This window comes from Panthera tigris, chromosome X (genome assembly GCF_018350195.1).
Source record: "Panthera tigris isolate Pti1 chromosome X, P.tigris_Pti1_mat1.1, whole genome shotgun sequence".
Classification (NCBI taxonomy): Eukaryota; Metazoa; Chordata; class Mammalia; order Carnivora; family Felidae; genus Panthera; species Panthera tigris.
In genome coordinates this window covers 107,323,543-107,336,374 of record NC_056677.1, presented here as the reverse complement: position 1 = coordinate 107,336,374, position 12,832 = coordinate 107,323,543, and the positions used below count along the sequence as shown (strand labels likewise).

General features: G+C 39.9%; 1 protein-coding gene across 2 annotated transcripts in view; it reads left to right on the top strand.

Annotated features, from left to right (window-relative positions):
* ENOX2 (ecto-NOX disulfide-thiol exchanger 2) overlaps positions 1 to 12,603 on the top strand; it is a 259,670-nt gene extending 247,067 nt beyond the window's left edge. For both annotated transcript variants that reach the window (XM_042974613.1, XM_042974614.1), the window contains 5 exons: positions 128 to 309; positions 2,415 to 2,522; positions 5,898 to 6,006; positions 8,452 to 8,537; positions 11,080 to 12,603. In XM_042974613.1, the coding sequence (XP_042830547.1) occupies positions 128 to 309; positions 2,415 to 2,522; positions 5,898 to 6,006; positions 8,452 to 8,537; positions 11,080 to 11,211 (617 nt within the window). In that variant the 3' untranslated portion in view covers positions 11,212 to 12,603. The remainder of the gene's footprint in view (positions 1 to 127; positions 310 to 2,414; positions 2,523 to 5,897; positions 6,007 to 8,451; positions 8,538 to 11,079) is intronic.
* Positions 12,604 to 12,832: the final 229 nt, after the last annotated feature.

Here is a 12,832-nt window from a genome sequence, read left to right as displayed (position 1 = left end):
TCAAACCTAAGTTGCTCAAGAGTCTTTTTATACACATCAACTAAAAAATACTAAGTTTTTATGGTACCGAGATGAACCCCAAAGGAATGTGGATATACGGATGTTTGACTTTATATTGATTGTTCAGCCTTAGTGTCACAGGCAGAAGCTTTGAAGGAAGAAAATGACAGCCTCCGTTGGCAGCTCGATGCCTATCGGAATGAGGTAGAACTGCTGAAGCAAGAGCAGGGCAAAGCCCACAGAGAAGACGACCCAAACAAGGAGCAGCAGCTGAAACTCCTGCAGCAAGCCCTGCAAGGAATGCAACAGGTAAAGGCCCTTGGTTTTCTGAGCTTTTCGGAAAGCCGGCGCCAGCTCCTCACCTGAATGAGGGTCCCTCACAAGCAAATAGGATAGCAAGTTTCTTCTTCTTCTTGACAGCCTGTTCTCTGTCATAGCTGAGGAAGGGATCATGGGTGGTGGTTAATGAAATATTCTGGCCAATACAGATGTAGCCGTGGGTCACCACTTTTCGAAGAATGAAGATTCAGTGAAAACACTTAACAATAAAACTACACTGAACATAATCTAAGCTTCAGAAGGTACTTGGGGATCTGGAAAGGGCCTCAGGGTCTTTATGAAGAACCTCACTTACTTAGATATGAAAAAGTGCTGGTGAATAAGTATTTACTTGATCCAGTGCTGGACAATACAGCCTTTTAGGAGAAATGGCAGGAATCCTACCCTTGTTTTGTCAGTATCAATGCTTTGGGCACATAACACCAATTTGCTTTTATTTTGCTTTGGTTTGTTTTCAGTCATTTATGTGAATGAGTTTACCTGCACATTATTACAAGTATAAAAAGTAAAGTAAATAGGTGCATCCAACTGTAATTGCATTCAAATACAACATTGTGTAATAGATGCTCAACATCTAGATGTTTTATGTAGCCATCACTACAGTGAGCCTACAATTAAAGAGATATCAACATCTGTTCTCATCATAATAAAGGAGTAGTATTTCTGAGTAAAGGTACTATCCTCTTCCATCTTGCCAGACTACCGACCATTTTCCTTACAATTTAAATGGAGCAATAATTTTTTTAATTGTATGCCTTGGAATTATCTAGGGCAAAGCTTATTGCTGGTTGGAAATCACAAATTGTGAACAAGGAGTCTCTTCTGGCACTAAGAGTCCCATGTTCCTATTACTTCTGCTACAACTGTCTTCCTGAGTGACAAGCAATATCACATTAATATTTCACCTTTTCTATTAGCAAAATGTGTGAAGTAATGCTTACCTTCCTTTTATTGTCACTATGGAATTTAATTAGGACATGTAAAATATATCAGAGATCTTTCCACAAAAAAATGAATCTCCTCAGCTAAACTTCAAAGAATTTTGACAATGTACATTGTACTGTGTCTTTTAGTTCTTCCAGCAGTCTTTTGCAAGCCTCTGAAAAGTAAAACTTTGGAAACATTTTTGTTGTTGTTTTTCCCTCTTACCTTGATTTCGAAACCATTCCACATAAGGACAGTTCTGCTACTTAAATACAATTTAAAGATGGTGAACTCTTTTTTTTTTTTCCATTTCATCACTTCAGAGGCCTCAGAGAAAATTAGGTCTCTACATCCTGACAAATTAATTTCACTCATTTTTATTACTTTTTATTGGAAAACAGCCTTGTAAACAAGATCAAAGTTCTCTCATCTTATCCCCAAAAGAAGTACAGTCTAACATAGTGGTTAAGATCATGGACTGTGAGGTGGTCCCAGCCTGGGTTTAAATCTTGACTCTGTCACTTACTATCTGAATGGCCTTAGGCAAAGCACTGAACTTCTGTAAATCTCAGGATTATATCATAGGGTTATTTGAGGTTCATATGAAGTCACACATATGAAACTCTTTCCACAATGTGACATATTTTAGATGCTAAATAAATAGTATTTTTGTCATCATTAGCAATGATAAATCCAGTTCCTTGCCTACTGATATGGAAACAAACATTTGTGAAATGTGGGTTCTTTACTACTTTCCTCACAGAAATTGAACTAAGCTTGGAAAATGGCTATTTGAAAGGATGCTTTCCAACATTAAGTTCTATGCAGCAATCAAGAAACTGTCCACATGGGATTAACTACATCGTATCCTTAGCCCTGGCTGGAATAGGAAAGTTAAGTGATTAGATCAATTAGTTTCTCAGACATTTTCTAAAATATGAACAAATTCAAAGGAAGGTCCCAAGAGCTAGATAAAATAACTTTAAGTAAAAAGTACCTTGATTTTCCCTTTGGTATCTAGATCTGCATGGAGAAATGATTGTGTGAGCTGGGAGGAAGTGAGGCAGGCCATCCTACTATCTAACTTCACCCAGGATTTTTAAATGAAGTGTGGCTTCTGAAGACTTGATTGTTTTTGGTTTTTCTTGTAGCATCTACTCAAAGTCCAAGAGGAGTACAAAAGAAAAGAAGCTGAACTTGAAAAAGTCAAAGATGACAAGCTACAGGTGGAAAAAATGTTGGAAAACCTTAAAGAAAAGGTATATCAGTTCTATGTGAACCTGTTCCCTTACCCTTTCCCCCCCTTTTCAGTGACAATGAAAATGCCCTGGAAGTTACTGCAGTAGGAATCAATGTGGAATGCTTGGCTGAATGGGAATTAAAAGCCCCCTCTCTGGGGGTAATTCGTGAATGAAGGGCTGTGCCTTTAGATGTGAGTCCTTGGCATATCTAAGGGTTCTGGAGAATATACTCTTCAATTAATAAAAAGATTAGTCCATTCCTACAGTTCTTCAGTCTTTCCATCTTGGAAAAGACCAGAGCGTACACCTCATTCTGGCTTCATCTTACCACGCAAATAACAACATAGAAAACCCACGTGACAGAGAATACCTTTAATGAAGTATTTCATTAAAGGAAGAAACACAAGTACAGCTAGAACATTGGCATTTCTTTGCAGACACTCCATCTAGTGTAATAATGAGAAGATGCAGATGAAATAACCAAAACCAAAAGGGGAGAAAATGTGTGGAAAGTAAACACAAAGAATATTCTAAAGCTAGATAATAGCAACATGGAAGGGTAAAATGGGACTTTGCAGCAATAAGAACTGCCGATGAGGGCCTCTTAGGGAGTCTACTAACATCTGGATGAGTTAATGTGTCACAAGCATGAATCTGGTGCCCAGTCTACTTAAGGTGTTAATGTCTACGGATGGTGTCTCCCAACCATACCTCTCTCTAACTGTCTGTATGCCTGAACATCCAACCAAAGCTAACCTCTGAAAAGGAAGGCCCATTGACCATAACTACCTGATTTTAATGTCTCAGAAGGAAGAGATTAGGAGCTTAGACCAAGAACCAGAAATCAACAATGCTACTGTTCCATAAGAGCTCATGCTTTTTATCTCCTGTGCTCAGCTCAGGAAGATGCAGTGTGTGCAGGCCCTGGGTGTGTTTGCCCAGCATAGTGACTTCCCCCAGAGTGCCATTAAGAACTGGCAGCCTTGGTGTAGTTGAAACAAATGATTGAAAGTGTTTTCTTCTGGAGGCCATTTGCAATATGCTTTTAATTCTTCCACTTCATAAAACCAGCTCACTTTCCAGTTTTGTGGGTGCTATTAAAGAAACGAGCACAATCCCAGAGAAATTCATTTATCAAGCATTTAATTGAAAAGTGCCAACACTTCTCTGTGTAGCAGGAATTTCCTCATCCTTTTCAAGCTGCTAAAGTGTTTCGGAGCTGCTACATAGCTGTTTTGCTTCTTGCATAAAATGGAGTGCGTAACCAGAAGACTATAGATAGGCATGAGGCTATGCCAATGATGTCATGCTTAGAATCACTCTTTAGGATTGACACGACATATTAAGGGCATTTCTAGTGTAAGGTCATCTTTAGCGCTTTAGTGTAAGCCACTTTCTGCTTTGTAAAGTATTTCATTTAAAGAAGCAAGAGATCAAATGACATAGAAGAAACTTAACATATTATGCCTAAGTCTGTTTTCCATTCTGAACTTGAATATACCACAAAGTGGCAGCTAAAAAGGAGAAGAAAAGAGATCCAACTGATAATCAGGAAAATGTGACTCAGAATGGTTTTTTTTCCTGTTACAGTAAACAAAGCTGCTTTCAGAGAAAGTCATGACAGTTCATTATAAACCGATCTTCTCTGGGAAGCTGATTTGTGACCAAATATTCCATCCTGACACAATTAGGTTAGGAAGCAAAGTACCATTACATCAGACTGCAAAAAATAATTTCATGTTGAAAGGAAGGCAATAAGTTCTGGTGAGGAGGGATCTCTTTGGGTTTTGTTTGGGTTTCTTGACAGCAAACCACAGTATGAGTTATTGTCAGTGGTTTGCGGTATAACAGCGTGACTTCTGTCTATCTTACTGCAGAAAGCTAGCTCTTTGAATCTGCCAGTAAAATTCAAGATGATAAGCATCCTTCCAATATACCTTCTAATTTATTAAATGCAAGCTGTAATAAAATTGAAGTCAGGTTTCAGTAAGGCTACATTTCTATTCAGGATGTGTAAAACTTCTCAGGATGCCTTTACATCTTAAATCAACCCCAATCTGTTAAACTTTCACACTTAAGAAATGGCTTACTGGATCATTTAATGTTTTAAGGGGGTTAGAACGAGATGTACAACCCATGGCTTAGAAGTGAGCCAGTATTTTAAATCAATCTTGGCATGATGGTTACTGCCTGGATTGGATTCTAAAGGCCAAAGATTGAGTAGGTCATCAAGAAAAGCTTCCCTTCTGACTACTGCCAGGAAGCCTGTAAATCCACTAAACAACATGTCTTGCAGCATAGACCATTCACTTCATTCAGGGGCAACATCCTAGAAGCTTTGAAGTCATCTTTTAAGAAAACAGAAGGAATCCTCTCCATGCTGAGGGCTTGTGGAAGGGACGAAGTGACAAAGCATTTGAGTCAGCCATGATCCGCCCCACCCAGGAGCATTTCCCCAGCATTTTCTTTTCTAAGAGAAGTAAGACCCAAAGCAGTGATTTTTTTATTCCTTCTTCCCAAGGCTCTTCCTTCACATTTATAATACAGAAAAGATGTTCTCAGTGCCCAAAGAGAGAAAGAAAGATCCAGGAAAGGTCTGGCAGTATTTTTCAGTTTAATGGTTGGTCATGAGTTTCACCTGAGTATCTCTTATGAAGCATACCTGCTATGCTCAGAAGGAGAAAACTTTCAACAACAAAGAAAGCCACTTGAGTAATATTTTGATCGTGGTCATTTCTTGATGTAAAGTCAGGAATATCCTAACTGATAATGTCCTTATCAGAGAGAAGACAGAGCTGATAATAAATAGAATCTCTACTTTTTAGTTCAAAAGCCAACAGCTGATTATCTGAGAGTAGATTAACTATATTGTAGATTCTCCACTCAGATATGGGGCTTACCTTTAGCAGAGTGTGGACCTAAAATTAAAAAGAACAGTCATTTTAACAGTGGATGGCCTGGCATGAAATCTAAGCTCTACCACTTCCTAGAAATGTGATCTTGGGCAACTTACCTAATTTACCTCAGCCTCACTTTCCTCATTTGTAGAATGGAGATAATACATATCTAACAATGTTTGACATCTAGTAGACAGTAAATGTTTAGGTATGGTTCTCCCAGATTACCTGTTTAGAGTCAAGAATGTTAAAGGCAGAAAAAAAAACCTGGTAAAGATGAATGACTAAATTTTTCTGTGTTTTGGAGACATATTAAGAAGTTTTGGATAATCTTTGATGCTTTTGCATAAAAATGCTATTTTCTCTCCATTCAATAATCAAAATTGTACAGTATTGCTTTTGAGGTACTACATTAAGAAGCTCCCTGTTGCATAATTGAATCCAAGCCTATTACCCAGTAAGGTGAACTGACCCAGGAAGCATATTATTCCCGCAGGAAAGCTGTGCTTCTAGACTCTGTGCATCAAACCAAGATAGTGACTACCCTCTCGAGAAGACCCTGAACAGCAGTCCTATCAAATCTGAACGTGAAGCACTGCTAGTGGGTAAGGAAGCTAACACACACATCCCATGTATTGGCTATGGTGGAGGGTGGAAGGGTTTTACCTAAGATGAATATACACGCTAAGCATTTAGGAAGCACAACAGTGCAGACAACAGGAGAAGAATAAGAATAGACTTTATAAAAATGGTAACAGCAGCTCCCAGTCCTTCTCAAGCTCCAGTGGTTGCTGGCACATCAAATGTGTGGGTGTAAGCACAAGAGGGGGTCTGCTGGAGAAACACATAGATTTTTTAAATCTCTATGCAAGGATACCTGGGCCCCCTCATTCCACTCAGGGTTATGGTTCAGACTCTTCTTTGGCAGAGAGGTTTCCAGATGAGCCTCCATAGGCAGCGTGGGCCTCTCTGAAGTTTTTTCCCCCCAGGTTACAGGCAGATGACTCTGGAGGCTGTCTATGGAGTGCTGGTCACTGGTGGGCTCTGATGAGATAAATGCTAGAATTGTTCTCATTATATAAAAATTCATTCACAGAGGCAGGATAAAACAAACAGTCAAGGAATCACACAGACCTGGTTTCCTGTTTGACCCTACCATTTCCTTCCTGAGCTTCAGTTCCTCCATCTGCAAAATGGGCATAATATTACCTATCTCAACAGGCAGCTGCAAGTATTAAATGAAATAATTCATCTGAATCACTCAGCACAGTGCACAGCCCATAGGAAGCCCTCAGTAAATGAGAACCACTTGGTACTTAGAGCACTCTGCACAAATGCTTGTTGACTTGGTATTCCATTTGGAGAACAGCAGCAGATTGAGGTCCTAAAATATTCAGTCATTCCCAAAGGACGGGTACTGGGTGTCAACAGATCATCCCAGCTGCCTTCTAGGAAGCTGAGCCCCACAGCGGCCCCACCCCAACCTCCGGAGTTCTCTCCACTGATTGGCTTCTGCATATCTTAAAGATTTATCTGCCTTCTTTGGTAATGGATATTGTAGACAGATTTAACACTTTGATATGTTAATAAAGATGTGCAGGGGTATCTGCCATTGAGTCCTCAAGAAAAGTGACAACTTATTTCCATTTTACAACTCAGAATTCTTTAACAAATTGGCTAGGCAACAGGGAGACCTGTCAAAGAGCTGAGGGTAGAAGGAAGCCTCTGTGAATGGATAGTTGTAGAAATGAAGATTCTCAAGATAAGTGTTTCTTGTTTTATTTTTTAAAGAGTGTAGTCTTGGGCTGACAGAAAGGAAAATCTATTTTTTAAATTGGTTTTTTCAGTGTGAACTCACAAAAACTGCTTAGTGTTTTGAAACCTATGGAGTTATTCCTCAGCATCTGACAGACAGCCTGTCTTGGCCGTAGCACCTAGAATTCCTTTGGACATGGGCTGTCTTCTTTAGAATTCAAGTTTCTCAGTTTGAGTCACGGAATAGCAATTCAATTTACCTCATCATTTAAGAGTAATGTAGTGTTATAAGCAATAGCATCCATTTCAAACAGATTTTGAACTCTATCATCAGCTTCTCCTGGATCCCCCAACCCACCTCCTTGCCCTCTAATATTTGGAGGATTTTCACAAAGAACTGATTTAAACTTCAAGCTACAACTCAAACTTGTGATATTCTTTATCAGTCACTCAAAGGCATAGACAAGTTATAGCCTATAAACCAAATCAAATTTAGCTTTTATTTCCTGTCAGTTCTCAACAAACTCAATTCTGGGTCTATTTAGAGGAATTTAAAAAAATTAAAGAAAGAAATAGTAGGTCTTTGAACAATTTATATTCTACCTGTTGCCAGAGAAAGAAGTATTAGAACAATTAATGTGATGTCCAGAACAATCAACGCAGTATGGAGAGCTGCCAATCACCCCATAGTTATGCTGAGTAGAAACTGTGCAGATTCCCAGAAGCTGTAAACTTCTGTAAAAAAACATGTGTTACTTCAAGAGATTTAGTGCCCTAAGCACAAACAAAATGCTAGTGACCATTTGAGTGAGTGAAATGTTTGGCTTTTCTTTACAGAGCTACGCACAGAATAAAACCAAATATAATCAGCAAATTCTCTTGTGAGAGGCATGAAGTGAATCAGCCAAAGTACCTGATTTGTACTTTGGCCACAACAGCAAGATATTATTAATGCATAAGAGGCTCAAGTCCAATTTAAAGACTGTGCAGAAGAACTGCAAAAACCAGCACAATCTAAATTCATTATAAAATTCCAAATTCATTGTGATGTGTAGAACTCAAATGGTCTTTAGGCATCATGAATGATGGAAGTGACTTCTCACATGCCAGCTTTTCTACATGTGATATTGTGTAGTGAGAGGCAGCATATGCAGTGTGTTGTTGTACAGATTAAATGAGTAATATATATATAATGTAGAATATTGCCCAGTCCATAGTACGTGGTATATGTGAGTTAGCTGTCATCTCAAAGAATATGATTCTCAAGTGTAACCTCCATGGTACTGTCGCTATAGGGATCATCTCCACATTTCTTCATGTCCACCCATTTGGAGCAAGCATTGAATACATCTGTTCCTACTTGCACCGTCTAGATAATAAGGTATGTGGGGTCCTGAAATGGGCATGCAAGGGGATGTAGGGTATTTTCTTCCTGCAGAAATTATTGCAGAAGTCATTAGTAATTGCTCTAAGGAAATTTTCCTCACCTATTCTCTCACTGCGATTCAGTGAGAATCACCCTCGTGCAAGTAGGGTGACTATCCGCTTCCATTTGTCTGAGACCAAGGGGTTTCCTAGGACTTGGGACTCCCAATGCCAGAAGCAGGAAGTACTGAGAAAACCTGAATGAACTGGCCACCCTACTTCCAAGATACATCTTAGAAGAATTTTCCTCCTCTCTTTAATTTACATATAAGCTGAAAATGAAGCAGTATCTCTCACCAGTCAGGCTTTTACACTGGGCCATTAACCACTAGCTAATGGTAATGTTCAGAATCGAAAGTCTTTTTTTTAATGCTTATTTATTTTTGAGAGAGAGAAAGAGAATGAGGGAGGGGCAGAGGGAGAGGGAAAGACAGGGAATCCCAAGCAGGCTCTGAGCTATCAGCGCTGAGCCTGACACAGAGCTAGAACTCATGAACATGACGTGAGGATCATGACCTGAGCCGAAGTCAGGCACTTAACCGACTGAGCCACCCAGGTGCCCCCAGAACCGAAAGTCTTATTCAAGTCATCACCATCACCACTGCCATTATCTATGTTGAAACAATCAAGGCAGGGGCAAAAACAGAACAGATGGGACAGTAAGTCTTCAATGCAGACTCAAGTTCCGCTCATAGCTGATCTCATGGGCCACTTCCTTCCCTGGATGCCTATGGGGGACCTCACAAAGCATGGGGAGCAAGGGTGTTAGTTCCCTAGAAAGTCCAGAACACCTCACAGAAGCAGGAGGGGACGCTTGACCCCTCCGAATAAATAAACTATGATAAATTTTTTTTTTCAGAAGTCGCATTCAGTTAATCCTGCTTATGGATTGTATTCACAATTTCACAGGATCTAGTGCTCTGGAGATGTGCCTTTGGAATGCAGATTCCTGATAGTTGCATGTCCAAAATACTAAGCCATTTAAGCATATGTCCCCTTAACAGAGGCACTTGCCCACTTGGGAATCCAGCTATGCTGATGCACCCTGTTCATGGCATTTGTTTTAGTTCTAGCTAGAGCTCCCCCTCATTTATCTCTGGGAAGTGGTGCCATTCTGCCATTAAATAGTTCATTTGGCAGCAAAGGGAGGGATGGAATGTGAGTACCAAGACCCAGTGGTAGGTTGAAGTGGTATGAAATTGAACTATGTGTCAGTAAAAGTGATCTGGTCCTTTTTTAAAAAAAATGTAAAAAAATAATGCATGCACATTACGTTAAAAATGTAAGCAACATAGAAATATAGTGAAGGGAAAGTGAAAGTTACCAACAGTCCCACCCCTCAAGGATGACCACTGTTAACAGTTTAGCATATCTTATCTCAGACCATTTTCTATGCATATGCTGCACCTATATTGTATGTATGTATCTATAAACATTATATATTTATGGGTTTGGAATGGAGAGTCAGCTCTATATGACATACTCTGCAATGTGCTTCTTTCACTTAACTGGCTACAGTCTACTCCTAGCACTGGGAAGAAAGCATGACCTCACTCCTACTTTAGGCCCATTTTCTCCTGAGCAGCTTCCTACCAGAGTAGTGACAGCACCTCCCAAAGAGAGCCTGCAGTGATGCCAACAGAACTGGTGGCTCCCTTGCGCCAACTTCAGGAATATTCAGTGTGGCAGCAGCTCAGGGTTTCTCTCAGGATCCCCTAGTACCCTCCAACTGAGCCCTAGTGCCCAAGGTTCACAGTTAGGAAGGTTGCTACTAATGTCAAGATGACCACCTGAAACAAGTCCTAAAGGGGTCCATACATTTTTGTTTTTATATTGGGGCATGTATGTGAAGTGGGGAGAGGGAGACAATGCACAGAAGTAGGAATACAGAGAATTCCTTATTTCTGTCATTCTTCCTTTGTAAAGCAACGCATGTGTGAAGAATTCTGCTGTGCCTCCCTCCCCTCCCAAAAGGCTTTGCAGCTTCAGTAGGCCTGCACATAGCATCACCAGCACTGATCAGCTGGCTGTCATTCAGCTGGCTACAAACCCAAGCCTCCCTGCACAACTGACACCAGCTCTTTTCATTAGAAAGCTCAGTGGTGATAAGTCTCAAAAATATCATACTAACCGAAAGAAACTAGTCACAAAAGACTATATACATATTGTATGATTACAGATATATAAAATTTCCAAAAAATTCAAAACTGCAGTGAAAAAATCTGAGTCAGGGATGGGGAGTGATGATGGACTGCAAAGGGGCATGAAGGAAATTTCTATAGGCAATGGAATGTTTTATAATTGAATCGTGGTGATAGTTGCCCAATTATATAAATTTACTAAAATTCATTAAACTATACACATAAAATTGGTGAATCTGTCGTATGAAAATTATTACCTAAATAAAGCAGTTATGATATGCATAAAACAAAACCTCAGTGGACTCTGTCTGGAAGGTGGAACTGCTTTTGAATGGAGATCTTCTTTCTGCCCCACAGATCTGCACCAGTGACGTGGAGTGTCTCATGAGCCGACTCCAGCACACCTTCAAGCAGGAAATGACTGGAGTTGGAGCCAGTCTGGAGAAGAGATGGAAATTCTGTGGCTTTGAGGGCTTGAAATTGACCTGAATCCCTTTGCCTAACAACCTGGGATCCTGCAAATACATGTGTGTTGGACAAGCTTAAAAAGTGATTTGTATTAGCAATGGTTTTCAAGTGGAAGTTGCTTTCAGTTTGCCAGTTCATTCCTGGAATATCTTTTGAGTTAAAATAAGGATCCTAGAGCAGCACCTCAAGCTACAGGCCCTAAAAAGAAATGGACTCAAGCCTCAAGTGCTGTAACTTCCTCTCTTTCTGTCAATTGGTTGTCTTTTTTTATTAGTAGTATTGAAAAAGGCCTGTGGCTAAAGCGTATTTGGGGTGTTTTCAGTGTCTGTACTACTGCTGTAGAGTTTGGTATTTTTTTAAACACTGTTGACTGAAATGTTTTGATGATTTGTATGTGATTTGTGTTTCAAAACTCCTCCTCACATTATTGTTGCTACTGGTGAGGGGAATGAGAGGTACACTAGGCACGCCATGACTGACATTGCCTCTCTACTCCCCAGTAAGCCAGTAAATGAATAACACAGCATCTTCTAGAAGGTACCTGACCAGGCTCACCTTTTAAAAGACAAAGCATGGTTTGTGGCTTTTTGCAAAATTACTGTGAACCAAAAGTTGACAAATGTTCCAAAGTTATTTTCTCCAATAATTCAGATTTAAAAAAAAAAACCTAGATGTATTCGTAGAAAGCAAGTGTCCAGTATGACTGGCATGTGTATGTGCTATTCAGAATCACCTTGTATATAGTCTGCTTTTAAAGGAGGGCATGTTTAGTTTTCTATGAATTAAAACACATGCGTGCACATGTGTATGTGCACGTACACACACACACACACACACACACACACACACTAGCAGAAGGGATTTATTTTAATATGCTTTTGCCTCTAGCTTTCTTACAAAGTCTGTTGGTCCCTTCTGCTGTCAGCGTGTTGAATTGCAAACCGTGTACTACTGTAAATATTATGTTTACTTCATGCTGAATGTTTGCAAAGAGTTGATATGAGTCTTAGTAGAAAACTCTTGGTAATGAATGAGCCCAGGTGTGTGATGCTTCTGGCAAATGGCTCAGCTCCATCCACCTGGAGTGCCGATCGCTGGGGACACCCCAGCTCTATGATGCCTACCGGCAGATTGCAATGGCAGAGCACACATGGACTGGTCAGGAAGTCCTGCTTGATGGAAACAAGAGGGAAAGGATGAAGATTTGGGGCTAGCATTTTGAGGCAGAGATGATCTTTTCTTGTGTGCTGTTGTTGGTGCTTATAATAACACAAGCATGCCCTCCGTTGTGTCTTGGTTCAAAGTAAAAGAATGTACTGAATAAGCAAAGCCAATGAAGAGTACTTCCGGAAAATACTTTGTAAATGAGATGTCAGTAGTGTTCAAAGTTGTATTTTTAAAAGATAAATATTCCTTTTTATACATCAGTTTGGTGTTCTGTTTTGAATTACTTGCTCTCTAATCCTTTAGCAAATCATCTCGATTTCTTCTTAGGACTACCAGTATGTTGAAAGAAGATGCTAAACTTTCTGCCTTGACAAGTAGAAATAGGGTCCCACAGCGGCTCATTCATGCTGAAAACTGACTTCCCCCTGAGGCACCCAGCTGTGGCAGGAGCAGGAAGTTGGGGTTATTTTTATAC